The 15,521-nt window shown below is 44.9% G+C and overlaps 1 protein-coding gene across 2 annotated transcripts in view; it reads left to right on the top strand.

The window, feature by feature from the left end:
* Positions 1 to 15,521, top strand: part of LOC101156435 (contactin-associated protein-like 4) — a 199,148-nt gene that overhangs the window by 54,696 nt on the left and 128,931 nt on the right. Inside the window, exon 2 of one of the 2 annotated variants that reach the window (XM_023965220.1) lies at positions 4,363 to 4,473. In XM_023965220.1, coding sequence (XP_023820988.1) covers positions 4,363 to 4,473 — 111 coding nt within the window. Of the gene's footprint in view, positions 1 to 4,359; positions 4,474 to 15,521 lie in introns of both variants that reach the window. The other variant, XM_023965219.1, reaches the window with a different exon arrangement.

Below are 15,521 nucleotides of genomic sequence, written 5' to 3'. Positions count from 1 at the left end.
AAAACATTTTAAAGATCACAGCAACAGTTATAAAAATCATTACATTTTAAATTCCAGAAACCAAAACGTAAAAGAAAAATACTTTTTGGAAAACAAAAGGAATTTCCAGAAAGCAAAAGGAAACATTAGAAAACGAAACACAATGAAAAACCAGAAAAGTTAGGTACTATGGAACATCACTGACTGACCAATGATGTCCAGCATCGCTTCATTTCAAGGAACGTTCAGTTGAAATGATGGACAAACAGAATTATTCAATCAGCGATGTTCCATAGTACATTTCATTTTGTTTTCCGGAAATTACTTTTGTTTTCCAAAAGGCTTTTTCATTTTTGTTTTTTTTACGTTTTTGTTTCTGAAATTTTGTTCTGTTTTCTAAATTGCTGTTGTGATCTTTGAAATGTTTTTGCGTCGAGGGATCTGTTGATGTCACTTGTTCTTCAAGGCCACTGTAGAAAAGTGTTAAACATTGTGTGACTTATTGCTTGAGTCTTAAACAATTTTTCCATTTACATTTTTAGTGCCAAAAAAGTGAAATTGCAAAGTAAGGCAGAAATTTACGGAATGTGTTTGACCTATGAATGCATAAAAAAGCAATTCTGACATTCATTGAGGAAGAATGTAGATTAATTTCTGTCTGAGCATGTTTAGGTATGAGGCTCTTTGGACATTTGACTGTATAAGAGAACTGGAGCAAGTGAGGGACTTCCTAAAAAGTGCTTAACTTCTGGCTCCATCCAAATGAAGAACATTGAGTTGACAATTTTTCACGGTATGAACATTGTCATGTTGGAGCTAGAAATTGATTGGTCAGCTTTTCTATGGCAACCACTCTCACCAATCTGGAATGAGCTTGTTGGAAGCCCATGCCCCTACCACTTGAAAGCAGTTTTCCACTGATATCAGTCCAGAAACATCTGCGCAACGTTAGACATGGGGACCAGCGGACACCAGGCGTTTTCATTGAGGCATCTGATTGGTCAGTTTAGAACTTGAAAAACTTCCACTAGGGAAAAATATAAAGAAATTAGGACAATCAAGAACAGGTTAAGGTATGAGAGCAAGAATTCTGACCAATCAAATGACTGAGAAATAGCTGTTTATTTCTCTATAGAAGTCTTTGGGATTTTGGCTTCTTCGAGCCAGCAGGTACTTCCTGTATGGAATGTCAGGGAGGAGGAGTCACTCAGTCCAGTTCTGGCATTGTCAATTTTAAAGAGCAGTGTAATCAATCCGGGACCAGTCCCCCAACACCATTGCAAGTCTGCAACCTTAACTACAAAAGCTATCAAAGCCAATGAATGATTGGCTGACTTAGTTGGCTATACACAGCTACAACTGTAAGGGTTGGACATTACTTTTTGCTGAAGGAAGTGCTTTGTCTCCTTCTGACATCTTTTTCTGTTGCGTAAATCCTGGACTCTTTAAACCCTTGAGCTTGCCGCGTACATTCTGATTGGAGAGGGAGATTTTGAAAGTGTATAACATGTTGGATAACCAGTGCATATGTTTACATCACCTATATGGTATTTAACTGCACAATATTTTTGATCGTTTCTGATCTTTGGTACAGAAATATTGTAATTATTTAAATACAAATCAAAATACGTGAATTATTGTCAGGATTTGCAAAGATAAAAATTGTTACACTGCATTGAAATTGTTTTGAAATGCTGTTTTAGTTGGAAATATCTTCACCTTCATTACTCACCTGTCAAAATGAGCTGTGAATAGTGGGATTGTGTTAAAGTACTGGATGAATTTTAAAAATAGCTTTTGTAAACTGAAAGCCCAACACATTTGCTCGCTCCAAAAAGCAGCAGGCTGTCAGCACATACAGAGAGGAAGACCGTGTCTAATTCACAGGCTTTTCCCACTTTTACAGCCAATAACAAAATGACTGGAAAACAGAGTGGAAACTCCTGAATACTGATGAGCTACATCCATCAACCAGCTGTGAACAGTAGGTCCTTCACTTCAGAGCCCTATTATCCCTGCAAACCCAGAGTTCAGTGTTGTTCTATATGAACTCGAGTCAGCCTGTTTGTCCACTCACATCACGTAGAAGAAGCAGCATAATGAAGCTCCAGAAATGCCTGCTTTTTTTTTAGCTTCTCAGCACTAACAATCATTTTCAAGTAGAAAAGACTTGATGCTCATTTTCATAATCTGCTCAAACTCTGCCTAGTTTGACCTGAGGTGGCTAAAATCTGCCTTATCTTGTTGATACACAGAAAAAAAAGGAATTTAGCCGTGCCGTTTGATTTCTTGACGATAAAGGTAATTAAAAGTTTTCACTCATATACTATGTACAGCATATATTTATAGCAGTTTGCAAAACAACAAAGATTTAAACAGCTTTAATATAATCTCAAACCATTAACATTTGAGCAGTTTAATGCAACCACAACGGGGGACAATACGGTATTTTTGTATTTTAGTTATGTGAATCATAAACAGAATCTTATGCTGGATTGCTTGTGGACCAGATTAACAATAACCACCACTAATGCTGCTGACCTACAGTGGACACTGGACAACTGTTGTTGGATGGAGGGAATGAAGGGGATGTTTGTGGATGGAGAGAGAAACTGAAAGTGTAGGAATTAGAGTAGGAACGTTAAATGCAGAGACATGGATGGGCAAAACTAGTTTTGGTCACTTGAGGTGGTCAACATGATGGAAAGAAGGTGGATCTTCTGTGTGTTCAAGACAGCAGACAGAAAAAGAGCAGACGGCTTCTACCAAGAACAAGTTCCAGCTGTTTTATCATGGTGTGGATGGAAAGAAGAGGAGGGTAGCAGCGTTCCAGAAGGAGAAGTCTGCTAAGAATGTTGGATGTTGGTGGTGGTGGTTTGAATTTCAGCTGGGACCTTTATTGTTTGGAGTTGGCATGTTCTCCCCATGCATGGGTCAATTTTCTCAGGGCTCCTCGGTTTCCTCCCACAGTCCAAAAACATGCTTCATCGGTTTGTTGAAAACTCTAAATTGCCCTCAGGTGTGAATGTGTGATTGTGTGGCCTTGCAGCGAACAGTTCAGGGTGTACTCTGCCTTGGCCCAACTGTAGCTGGGTTGGTTCTTGACGCCCTGTGGCCCGAAAAGGGATTCAGCAGGTTCTGAAAATGGATGGATGTTCTAGAACAGTGTTTTTCAACCAGTGTGCCGCGGCACACTAGTGTGCCGTGAGAGATGGTCAAGTGTGCTGTGGGAAATTGCCCTCATTCACTGATCTAAAAACATTTCCCATCTCCGGGAAATCAGCTCTTTGTTCATCCAAACAGGCCCTGATAAAACACTGAGTAGTTAGGAATATAAAAGATCATAAAATTAAATTGTCTTTGTGTTTATTTAATTCTAGTAAATACATTTTGATAAGAATGACGTTACTGCGATTTACCTGCAGCTATAAGTGTTTGCGGAAAAGTCCCGCCCCTTTAACTGTCTCTGCCAATCATTCTTGAAGGCTTAATCACATGTCATCAGTCTGACCAATCAGAAGTGGTTAAAGTCTTCACTTCCTTGTTCCAATTTAGCTCATAAGTCTCTCAGTTCTAACAAAAATACCAGCTAAAGCTCGTCTTTAGCGGTGTAGCTTTCCACAGAGTCTGGTGTCAGACCGTGGAACAAGTGATTAATGAAGACCATGAATTTCTGCTTTTTTTTTTCTTCTTTGGATGCTGGTGTGCCGCGGGATTTTTGGCAAGGTTAAAGTGTGCCGTGGCTCAAAAAAGGTTGAAAAACACTGTTCTAGAAGACTAGAGAAGATATGATAGGTCAATTAATCTGATGCTGTACATAACTGTGAGGACGCGTACAACCAACCAGGATGGTTTTATAAGCAGAAAACGTTTTGTAAAACTTCAACTGAACTTCGCTTTTTAATTAAAGACATTTCCCCTCTTATCCAGAAGACTTTCTCATGGTGGAAAACATGGTGGACGGTATTATCCTAACTTTTCTGAGGAGTTGCTGTCGTCTGTAAATGCGGTGAGATAACGGTGGTTGCCTTGGAAACGTAATGCTACCATGGATCCCACATCTCGATAACGTGATCACAGTGTTCAGCGTTTCGTTTACACATCCAGATGAAATACATCACATGAGCTTAGTTACCTTCCGGAGAGAAATCCAAATGTGGTAATCTGATTTCTCATTATCAGATAAAGATTTTTATAAAGTTTGCAAAAATGTGTGTCTGAACCTTACTTAGGGGTGAAATAAGGACATCCCTGTTTTCCCCATTATCTTTTATTCTTGAGCATCATGATAGAGCCTTATAGAGCCATATAAAACACTGAGCTTTATATTGTGACAGAATATTTGGGGCTAATGCTGTTTTTTCCTGCCTACTTTTTCAGCAGATGGGTGTGACAGTGCGCTGTTGTCCAACCTGCCCCCATCATCCTTCAGAAGCTCCTCCCAGTTGTCCAGCAGCCATGCAGCAGGTTATGCCAAACTCAACAGAAGAGATGGTGAGAAACATTGTTTGACTAAGAGCAATTCAAATCTCTGTCTTTCTTCTAAAAAATTCCAAATAAAATTTTTTAAAAAAAGTTAAAAAGAGCAGAGGAAAAATGGAAGCATACGACAGAGTTTTTGGGCCAGTTTACAAAAAAAACGTTTTTTTTTAATTACACCTTTTAAGTCGTAAATTTACAAGAAAGAAAGTCATAACTGTTAAATTACGAGATTTTAAATAGTAGTTTTACGAGATAAAAACTCATAAATTTACGATTTTTATCTCGTAAATTTAGGACTTAAACCCTCATATATATATATATATATATATATATCCGAGAAAAAAGTCAGAGATTAACAAGGAAGAAACACCAAAGTTGTCCGTTTATTGGAGCCTAGCTAGAAGATGAAATACGTGGAGCTTATTTTGACGCTTTATTTCCGGATAGGTTTAAAAAAACAAAGAGATTCTGAACCTTTTGGCGACTCAAAATCAGATTATTGTCAGTGTAGCTGGCTTTCTGGGGTTCAGTGTCGGTAAAGTGGAGTTTCATCTGTAAAATAAGGAGCTCAGAGACACGTTTGGGTGTAGAGGATTGCTGCAGCTTTTATTGTCCTTTTCATTCACATAACCTGAAGTTCATCTGTCACATTACGTCATGAACCTGTCATCCGATCACCAATGTGGAAGTAAACAGTGTTACATACGCCCCTCCTGCAGATGAAACGTCCCGTTTCAACATAAAACAATAAATATGTATGAAAATAATCTGTAATATTAGCATTAGCATGTTGAAAATGCCAGTAAGTGCTCCTCCTCAGACGGAAGCATCACACAAACGTAGAGATCTGGGGATTCATTTATAAAACTTTGCGTAGGATTTGCGTCAGAAGTAGCGTACGGATGAAACATAGGACGTGCGTACGCACAATCAATTCTAAATGCAGCGCAGCTTTTGCGGCTTCATTACACGCCCATAGTTGCCCATAAATAGTCCGTGAAACGCCCTCAAGTTAATATTCATTGATTGGGAAATCATGGCAAAAGAGGAAATCAAAAAAACGTAACTTCACTCAATGTGAAGTAGAAGTTATCGTTGGCGAGGTGGAAAAGAGGAGAAAAATGTTGTTTGGAGGGCACAGTGTGGGCATTACTAATGCCAAAAAGGCACTCGAGTGGCAAACGGTGGCAGACGCCGTAAATGCTGTAGAAATAAAAAAGAAATGGTCGGACATCAAAGTCGAGGCGAAAAAACGTCTAGCGCTCCATCGCCAGAGTGTATCTGCCACGGGTGGGGGAAAGGGGGGCACCGGAGCTGACCCCTCTTGATGAGAGACTGGCGGCAATTATTGGGGAATCCCTATTAAGTGGAGTGGTGACTGAGGTGGAGGGGGACACCGACGCGCCAGATGCACCGGGTGACACTGGTCACCGAGCTACTACGTTAGTGAGCAACATGTCTGCAACACAAATAATTTGGGCATTGATTGAATGAAAATGCTTTCTATTAATGAAAGTATTTTCATTAACGTTCGGTGCCCTTATGGCAACATGAGTGCAGACAATAGCACTGATGACATTTGGGAAACCATACATAGCGGCAAATTGAGCTTTCTTGTTTGCCTGTTCACCCGCCGTGTATGGAAACTTTATGGAATCATGGGACGAAGCTATTATGCCTTTTAACATGTCTGGCATTACCCGGCTAAGGGTCGGCTGAGATATTCCTGACCTGTCAGCCAATTCCCTCTGAAAAGTGCCAGTCGCCAGGAATCCTATTGTTGTTAGGACTTGAAGTGGGACTGACACGGCGTGGTTCCTCGGAGTGCTCCTCTGTAACGCCGGGCCCAAAAGCCCGCAGAGGTCCAACAGGACGGCTCGAGGAAGTCGGAACCGGCTCATAAGTCACTCGTCCTCGTTTGCCAGCAAGTCTTCTTGCTGTCTAAAGATGCGTTCACTCCGAATTCTTCCATTTGCCACATCTTCTAAGAGCGCAAGATCAGCCATTGTGCGTCTATCTGTCTGTCTGTCTGTCTGTCTGTCTGTCTAATTGCACCTATCTGCTCCCCCAGACGGACACATTGAGGAGAATATCAGTTTTGTACATTATTTCGTTCTGTTAACTATATTATTTATGAGGATGAATTGTAAAACATGCCAATATTGCAGAACATATTTCACTTTTCTTTTTGCAAATAAGTGTTCATTTGAATTTCTGTTGTAATTTTCGTTTGATTTATTTTGTTTGTTTCACTGCTGATCGATCAATCGGGTGTTCGTGTAGCTGTTAATTGTAAGACTTTCTTTGTGAAGTCTTCATGTTATTTATGAGAGGCGGTATTGTCATTTTCACTTTCACGTGTTTCTTCCATCTGCCGACGGTGTTGCCGTTTCTCATTTCACCCGTTTTTGTGCGTACGCCTGGGTCAGAGCTTGCATGAAGGACCGCACATTTTCCCGTCAAGTTTGCTTTTTATAAATCTCAATTATTGCGTAGAGAGTGGAGTGCACCTTCTTTTGTGCGTACGCAATGTTTATAAATGAGGCCCCTGGTCTTTGGTGGAGGAAGAAAGGATTGGAGTGGACATCTGCAGTGAAACTGATGTCTTCATCAACGGCTGCAGAGATCCTGCAAACCACCCATCAATAAATAAAACATTAATAAATCGTAAATCAAACAAAAGAGCTTCTAAACATTTGGAACGTTATCATTAAACATTCAGCTCACCTGTTCCATTGAGTTTAGTCGGTCTGCTCTGCGCGGCGTTCACTTGCTGCTCTGTATGCTCACTTCCACTTTAATCTCGTAAATTTAGGATGGATCAGAAAACGTCTCTGTGCAGCTGTTTGAATCCGAGGCTTATGCGAGAAGGATAATTATGACCGATGTCTGTCAGTCCTGCCTGAAAAGCCATCCGGGGGTTTGAATGCTGATGTGATTCTGGGAAAATACAAGGACCGGGCTCTCACTGCTTTATCCCAACATCAAAGCTGAGTATCACCCAGAAGGCCGATACAGCTTTAATTGGGACTTGAACAGTTTTCTCCACCTGAAGCTAAAATTTGGAGAGCGAGGACACAGACACAGTCCTCCATTAGTTTGAGAGTTTTTAGAAAAAAAAAAGAAATGGTTCAAATCCGCTTGTTTTGTCTCATCTGACTTCAATTTGGTTAAAAGGATTAGGATCACTTGTGGATATACAGTAATAACATATTTTCGGCAGATTGCATTATGTTTCAGCAGATTGCATGCATCGTGTGGAGGGATAATGAAGGATTTGCTGTTACATTTTCAGTTTGACTGCGTTTCATCATGTTTTACTCACAGTCTTTGTAAGAGGCCAACCAAAGCTGCAAAGAGAAGAGACGTTGCTGTTTGATGACACTTGCAGACGTTGCACACCATTGGCTGCTTTGATGAAGACGTTTTTTCTTGATGAAATTTATTCGCAATAATCCTTTGTTTCTGTTTTTTTGAGATTTGATTATTGGGTGTGAGCATTTTAGAAGTCTGGAGATTCAGACATGACAATCGTTTCAGAGTTTTGTGAGAATTTTCTACGGTGGCCCTGAAGAGGAAATCGCGTCAACAAACCATTTAATGTGGAAAAATATAATAACACACCAGGACAGTTTGTGGCTGACTCCACTCTCAGGCCAGATTTGAAAAATGAGGGGAAAAAAGGGTGTGGGACCGGGGGAGGTGGGCTGAGCGGGGGAGGTGTGGTCTTGTTCTATGATTGACAGTAACTGAGAGTTTAGCTTATAGTCTCGATCAAAATATAAAAAAAAAATAATAAGGTTCAGGAGGCCAGAGCAGGCTGCCTTCCCATCCCGCTGCGGTTCTCTGTTTACTGGCGAGCCAGGTACCCAGGAGCCGGTTTAGCGAGCTCTGCCGCCCTCTGGAGCCTTCAAAGATGGGCGGGGCTATTAAACTGGAACTGCAGAGCATGAAGTGAAACTTCTTTTTTTTTTTTTTTCAACTTGTCCTGTCCAACAGCTAGGCAGACAGATGAGAGCTGAGGGCCTCTTGGGTTGGACATATTTTACTTTAACAAGAGGGGTTATTAATCTTCAGACAAACCAAAGGTATGTCTGAATAAACCCCTTTTGTAATTGAGGCCAAACTTTATTAATTTCAAACATGTCTGAAAATCTTTGGTGTTGGACCGGACGGAAAAGGAAAGAGGGGAAGAAGAGAGAGGGACGTTAGAGAGAGGGGGGGTAGGGGGTGATAATAGGAGGGGAAGGGGGATAAGACCATGAAGCAGCATAAAGCAACAAGTTTACTGGTTGTTAATCATTATGGTAAGGTTCAAATGTAAAAAAAAACAAACAAAAGGGCGGAGCCTGTCCACACACACACTCAAATGTTATAAACACACCTGTTAGTTGCAAAAATGTCCACCTGTCGACATGTACACAAAACAGATAGTGTTCACACGCATACTTATGCCTTAAAACCAACTAGTGTGAAATATTTCAGTCATTCAGTCTGTTGAGCTAACACCTGTGCTCAGGTGAGTGTTTATGTTCTTCTAAAATGGATGGTGGAACGTGAAAAGAAGGAGGGAGAGTGCCCAGCCATCCCCACCCCAAGACCCCCACCGCACCAGCAGCGGCAGCCGGAATCCCCCCAACGCCACACGGGAACCGGCAGGGAACAACCGCCGCCCGGGCGACCAAGCCCGCCACCCAGGCCAGGGCCAGCAGGGCCGCCGCAAGGCCCCCAGAGCCAGAGAGCAGGGAGGCACGGAGGGAAAGAGGGCGCCGCCCCAGCCCAACCAGGAGAGCAGCCCCCCCGCCGCGCCGGGAGAACCCAACGCAGGGCCCCACCGGAGAAGGACGCCCACAGCCCCAGACGAGCACCCCACCACCACCCAGGAGTTCCGGGCATCCCCCCGCCCCAACCCCAGGTACGAGCCAGGACCCCCCAAGGGAGACCCACTCCGCACTCCAGGCAGCCATCCGCCCGGCCCACGGTTGGTCCAGGGAGGAGCGAGGCAGGGGCCCGCCGCCCCCGCCCAGAAGGGGGGAACCCCGGGGAAAAAAGAGGGCCCACAAGGGGTGTTGTAAATATGGCCCCACCAGGCTCGGCCACAGTTGGAAATTTGGCGGGGCCCAGCACTCAGGAGCAAGGACCAGAACCCACCCCCCAGGGACACGAACACCCCCGGCTCAGATGTAATGTGAACCCCCCCACTGCGCGGAGAGAGCACCGCCGGGCCCAGGAAGCCGGCACCCCGGGGACACAGCCGCCGTTGCAAAGGGGCCCGTACCCCCCCACCAGGGAAGAGGCAGGTGACAGATGGTCCTAGGTCCCACCTTCCTTGCAAAATGTGTGTGCGTGTATGTGTGTTTGAGAGAGTGTGTGTGTGCATGTGTGTGTGTTTATGTTGGGATGTATATATTGAGGGGGGAGGGGTGTGTGTACTAAGGGGGGTGCGGTTAAAATTGGCGGGTAGGGCACTAAGGGGACGTCTCCTGATTACTCACAGTGACGTCCCCTCACCCTCCCCACCAAGGGGCCCTAAATGTCTGAGGTGCGGTTAAAATTGGCGGGTAGGGTGCTAGGAGGACATCCGCTGCTTGCTGGCAGTGATGTCCAAGCACCCCCCCTACCAAGGGCCCTACATGTCTAAGGTGCAAATAAAACCGAAAGAGGGGGGGCCCACTCCATACGGCAACCACAGGAGGGGGGTCACTGCCTAGTAAACCCCCCCCCCCCCCCCAAGGCTCATCGCAGGCTAAGCCCCACACCCCCTCACCCTATTATGAGGTTATATGAGGAAGGGGGTAAGTTGGGGACAGATGATAGACTGTCCCCCGGTGGTCAAACAGCCGTCCCCCGCCCCCCCCCCCCCCCCCCCCCCCCCCCCCAGCAAGGGGGCCAGGCCCACCCAGCCCCGGGGCCCCACCCCCGGAGGCGCAGACACCCCAGGCCCAGCACCACCACCCCCACACAGAGAGAGGGGAGCCAGAAAGCGCCGGCCCCCCCCGGAGCAAGCCCAGGCCCCCACCCCCAAACGCCGGCCCTAGAAGAGCTCTGGTCAGGCCTCGACGGGACCGAGGCAGCCAACCGGCCGGGGAAACCGCCGATGGCCTCAGCGGAGACCCCGACCCGTCAACCCCCCCTGCCCCGTACCAATAGTGCCCCCCCCCCTCCCCCAGAATGCCCCCCCACAGGACAGGGCCGACAAGACCCCCACCCCACCCCACCCCAGACCCCGCAGCCGAAGCGGATGACACCCAGAGCGACCGGGGGCCCCAAGAGGGTTGTCCCGTCCCGCCCCAGAGCCAGGGAAGGGCCGATCCCAGCCCCAGGTGTAGACGGGAAGCCCATCCAGCGCCGCTGGCCCCCCCCCCGAGCAGCGCCCCCCGCCAACCCCCCCCAGCACAGGCAAAGGGACCACCCCCCCAAGCCAAGCCAGACCACCACCCCACCCCCCCACCACGCACCCCCACACCCAAGCCCAGAGGACCACGCTGAAGTGAAACTTCTGAAATGATGTGGGAATACACCAGTTGACCAATCATGAAATTAAATTGAACTACATCATTTCAACTGGTGGGGGGCAGCACCCAGACTATTTTAGACTATAATTTCAGGAATTAAATAAGTTTATTTTAAATTGTCAAAATTGTGGCAAGGACCAAGAGTAAGCACTTTTGAAGCCCCGTTTGTCTAGGTTAACAGCTAAAAAATGTGATTTACTGTTTAGTTGCCCTTTAAACATTACAACAATTAAAAAAGCAAAAAAAAATTAAAAAGGAACATTATATTTTAAAAAAATGAAAGCCACATATCAGAAACCAAATGGAAAAAAGTTTTGAAAAAAAAGTAATTAGCAGGGAAAAACCCCAGAAAAAAGGTAGGTACTTTAGGAGGTGACAAATCGACGGACGATGATTGAAGTTTGAGTTTGGAAGAAGAGGGAAAAACGAAGGATGTCTTACCCAAATTGTGGCAAAGAGTTGGTTGAGAAATCACCAAACTTTTGCAGTGCCTGTAGTCAGAAGCTTAAAGAAAAATGTTCTGTCAGAAGATATCACCACAACGTGTGGTTGAAAATGTCATCATCCAATCAGTGATGTCCCATAATACATTTTTGAGTTTCATACTGTGTTTGCATTGAAAGATTTGTTAAAGTGAGTTGCACTTCAACAATTCAACATAGTTTTCAATTAGAAACTCTTATTTTATTTTTTTTTATGAGACATTAAACATTTATTTACAAACCCTTAAAAGACATCCCCAAAGTTTCATCTGAAATAATGAGTGCTGTGTATTCATTTTATGAGATGGGAACGGTAGTTTAGGATGGCATCAGGATGAACAGAGGCTCCACTCTGCAGGTTAGAGTTAAAAGATGTGACAGATAGAAGACAAAAACCCAGAAAAGTACCAGCCTAGAAGCGGGTGATGTAAAGGGGATTGGATATGGTTTGCAGGTGAAGCTTGCTGCCTGCAGAGCAGCAGATCTGATTGTGCAAATCAAAAAGGATTAAGAGAGTTTAAAGAAAAGGGAAGTGTTAGCTTGGTTAATATTAGTTTAAATAAAATGAAATGTCCTCCATTTCTGTCTTATTTCAGATACAATAGCATGAGGTAGTTGTAAAGTTAAGCAAAAGGCGGGAGATCATCATATGGAGTTTTATTGTTAATGGGATAATACAAGATGGATGTAGATAAGGGAACATTAAAGATCTTGTTTATTTTTTTTAATTCCTGCTGAACATCCCATCCAGACTCTTACCCTTTTGTACCCAATTTATCCAACAAGATGCTGGCATAAAGTAACACTAGAAGCAATTAGACATTTCTCGTGAATAGATGAAAAATAATTACACCTAAAGGGTTGATAAAGGCCCTTTGAAGTGTCTTGTATTACAATAATCAAAGAATAACTAATGGAAGAGCATGAAACTAATTATTCTAATTATGGGCTCCTCTGTTGTGGATAAAACCTGCCGGGTGGAGTTTGTAGAACAGCTTTCCTGCAGAGAGGTCATCCCTCCTTGTACCATGGGATTCGTAATTTTTGGCATTGGACACTTTTATCTACTTTTACATAAATCTTTTATTTTTGCATTTCGTTATCTCTACTTTTAGAGTTGCTTTTGAAGAACCTTGAGTGCAACATAGAATCCTGGATAAAGAAAACAGTTACTCTAAAAAAATATATACTTCAACACATTTGTTGTTGCAGGCAAGAGAGATAGTTATTTTTTGATTATTGTATTACAAGACACTTCAAAGGGCCTTTATCCAGAAGGATCCCTCAAGGGGTGCAGTCCCATCCAACTACCGGCCATGTCCACAACATGGAAGCTCATGTCAGGCATCATTGCAACCAAGATAAATAGGCACATGGATCAATACATGAGCAACACACAGAAGGGCATTGGCAGAGACTCCAGAGGAGCCAAACACCAACTCCTGGTTGACAGAACAGTCGCTCAAGACTGCAGGTCATGACACACCAACCTGTGCACAGCCTGGATTGATTACAAGAAAGACGATGACTCAATACCAATCATAGGAAACTAAATGAAGCTGTGGAAAACCACCCTTGAAGCCAATGGGAAGCCACTTGCACAAGTGTCCATCAAATGTGGGATATATATGCTTTCCCTGCCAGCATCTTACACCCTGCAGTTATGGTTATGGTCCGGTGGCACATCCCATGCAGGAGTTTGTCCTCCCATGAGGATCTGTCCTCCAGCACTGTATCCTCTGCCCTCCATTGCCTGAGACATTCACTGAGCACACTGTCAGTTGGGGCCTTGAGCTTGATGTCTTCATACATCCTGGATTTTTCATCATCATTTCATCATTTATCATCATTTCATCAGATAGTGGCTTTTACATTCACTAGTCCTCAGGGGTTCAGACCTATGCAGAACAGCAGTAGGGACAGAGCATCACCTTGGTATATTTGATGGACACTTGTGCAAGTGACTTGCCATTGGCTTCAAGGGTGGTTTTCCACAGCTTCATCAAATTTCCTATGAAGGTTCTTAGAGTCCTGTTGATGTTGTACAGCTCCAAGCATTCAGTGATCCACGTGTGTGTGGCATTGAGTCATAGGCTTTCTTGTAATCAATCCAGGCTGTGCACAGGTTGGTATGTCGTGACCTGCAGTCTTGAGCGACTGTTCTGTCAACCAGGAGTTGGTGTTTGGCTCCTCTGGAGTGTCTACCAATGCCCTTCTGTGTGTTACTCATGTATTGATCCATGTGACTATTTATCTTGGTTGCAATGATGCCTGACATGAGCTTCCATGTTGTGGACAGACAGGTTATTGGCCGGTAGTTGGAGGACGGCCGGGAGGCCACGCAGTCCTTCACGGCGGGTCAGGAGGACGGCCGGGAGGCCGCGCAGTCCGGCGAGGCGGGCAGCAAAAGGCTGGCGGCTCGGGCTCGGAGTCTGCGTCTGGAAGCGGGGGGCTCCGGGTCCGCGTCTGGAAGCGGGGGGCTCGGGGTCCGCGTCTGGAAGCGGGGGGCTCGGGCCAGGCGTCTGGTGCAGGGGGCTCGGGCCAGGGGACTGGAGCCGGGAGGGGTTGGGGTGCATCCCGTACCCTCCTGTACGCCACCCCCCTGTCCAGGACCTTCCTGGGAGCAGGGACAGGACGGGGTGTGTCAGGCACCCTCCTGGGAGCAGGAACGGGTCGTGGTGTGTCCCGCACCCTCCTTTCCAGCTCCACCTCGTCTAAGACCCGCCTGGGAGCAGGGACGGGTCGGGCTGTCTAGGGGACCACCTCCACAGCCATAGGTCCTGTTCCAGAGGGTCCAGGAAGGACCTTTGCCGGAGAACATCCTGCTCCATCCAGGAAACAGGGGGGGACTTACAATGAGGGCGGCGGTGATGACGACAAACCCCCTTTCACGGCCAGGCGATGCCTTTTGAAGACCGAGGACGGGATCTGGAACCAGTCAGGGGTCCACCGCAGACAGGTCCTCTCTGCTGGGTACTGGTATGGCTGGTCCATAATGTTACAGGGAATGGTAGAGAAAGTACCCAGGCGCAGTGAGGATGAGGAGGCAGGAGATTTGCAGGGAAACCAGGGGTTTAATATAACTAAAGACTATAAACCAAAACCACTGCATACGGCAGGCTAGAAACTCGAAACTTGAAAACACACTAAACGCGAATCCAGGGAACAACACAATATGGACCAGCACAGGAGGAAGGGAATGACGAGACTTAAATACATACAAGGCAACAAGACACAGGTGGAAACTGTCATGGTTGGAGTTTCTTTTGTATTGGTTTTTGCTTTCCGTTTTGGTCTATGTCATGTTTGAGTTCTGGTTCCTGTTTTATTTTGAAAGGTTTCCTGTCTTGTTTCTTGAGTTTTACTTCCTTTGTCCCAATCTGTCCTGATCTTGTTCCCCTGTGTCTTGTCTGCCCTGTCTGTATATAAGTCTTGTCTCTGCCTTCCTCTTGTGCTGGTCCAGTAACGTCTCTTATGTCTTAATGGCTCTTCGTCCCTGACTGTCATGTCCATGTTTCATGCCACGCCACAGTAAGTTTCGTTTTGTTTTGTTATCCTGCTCTGCAGCGCCTTTTGTTTGTAATTAAACCCCTTGCCCTGGAACCGTGTGCCTCATGCCTCTGCATTCTGGGTCCTTCCTGCTCACCAGCCTTCCCCACCTGACAGAAACACTCAGGACTGATTGGGAAAGGTAAAACTCGAAACAACTAAACAGGAAATACTACAAAATAAAACAGGAAATCAAGGAACCAAACACATGGAAAATGAAACTGTTACATCATAGCTCATTCAACATTTATGAACTAATTATACTATAAAACCTTGTTACAGCAGATACTGTACGTGAGTCATGACATGTACTGAGGGATAACGTTATATACAACTGTAATTAGAAAAGTAAAGGTATAGTAAAAGTTTAAAAAATAAAAATAAAAACTTAAAAAATGAACAATGACATCAATTGCAACATTAAGCCTACTTCAGTTTTGATCATTGACCAAAAAAAAAAAAAAGTTTTGGTCGTTGTCGTTGTGGCAGGTAGCACTAGAAATTGTGTATTCCT

This window comes from Oryzias latipes, chromosome 17 (genome assembly GCF_002234675.1).
Source record: "Oryzias latipes chromosome 17, ASM223467v1".
Lineage (NCBI taxonomy): Eukaryota > Metazoa > Chordata > Actinopteri > Beloniformes > Adrianichthyidae > Oryzias > Oryzias latipes.
Note: the sequence above shows the minus strand (reverse complement) of the source record. Positions and strands in the feature narration are given on the sequence as shown.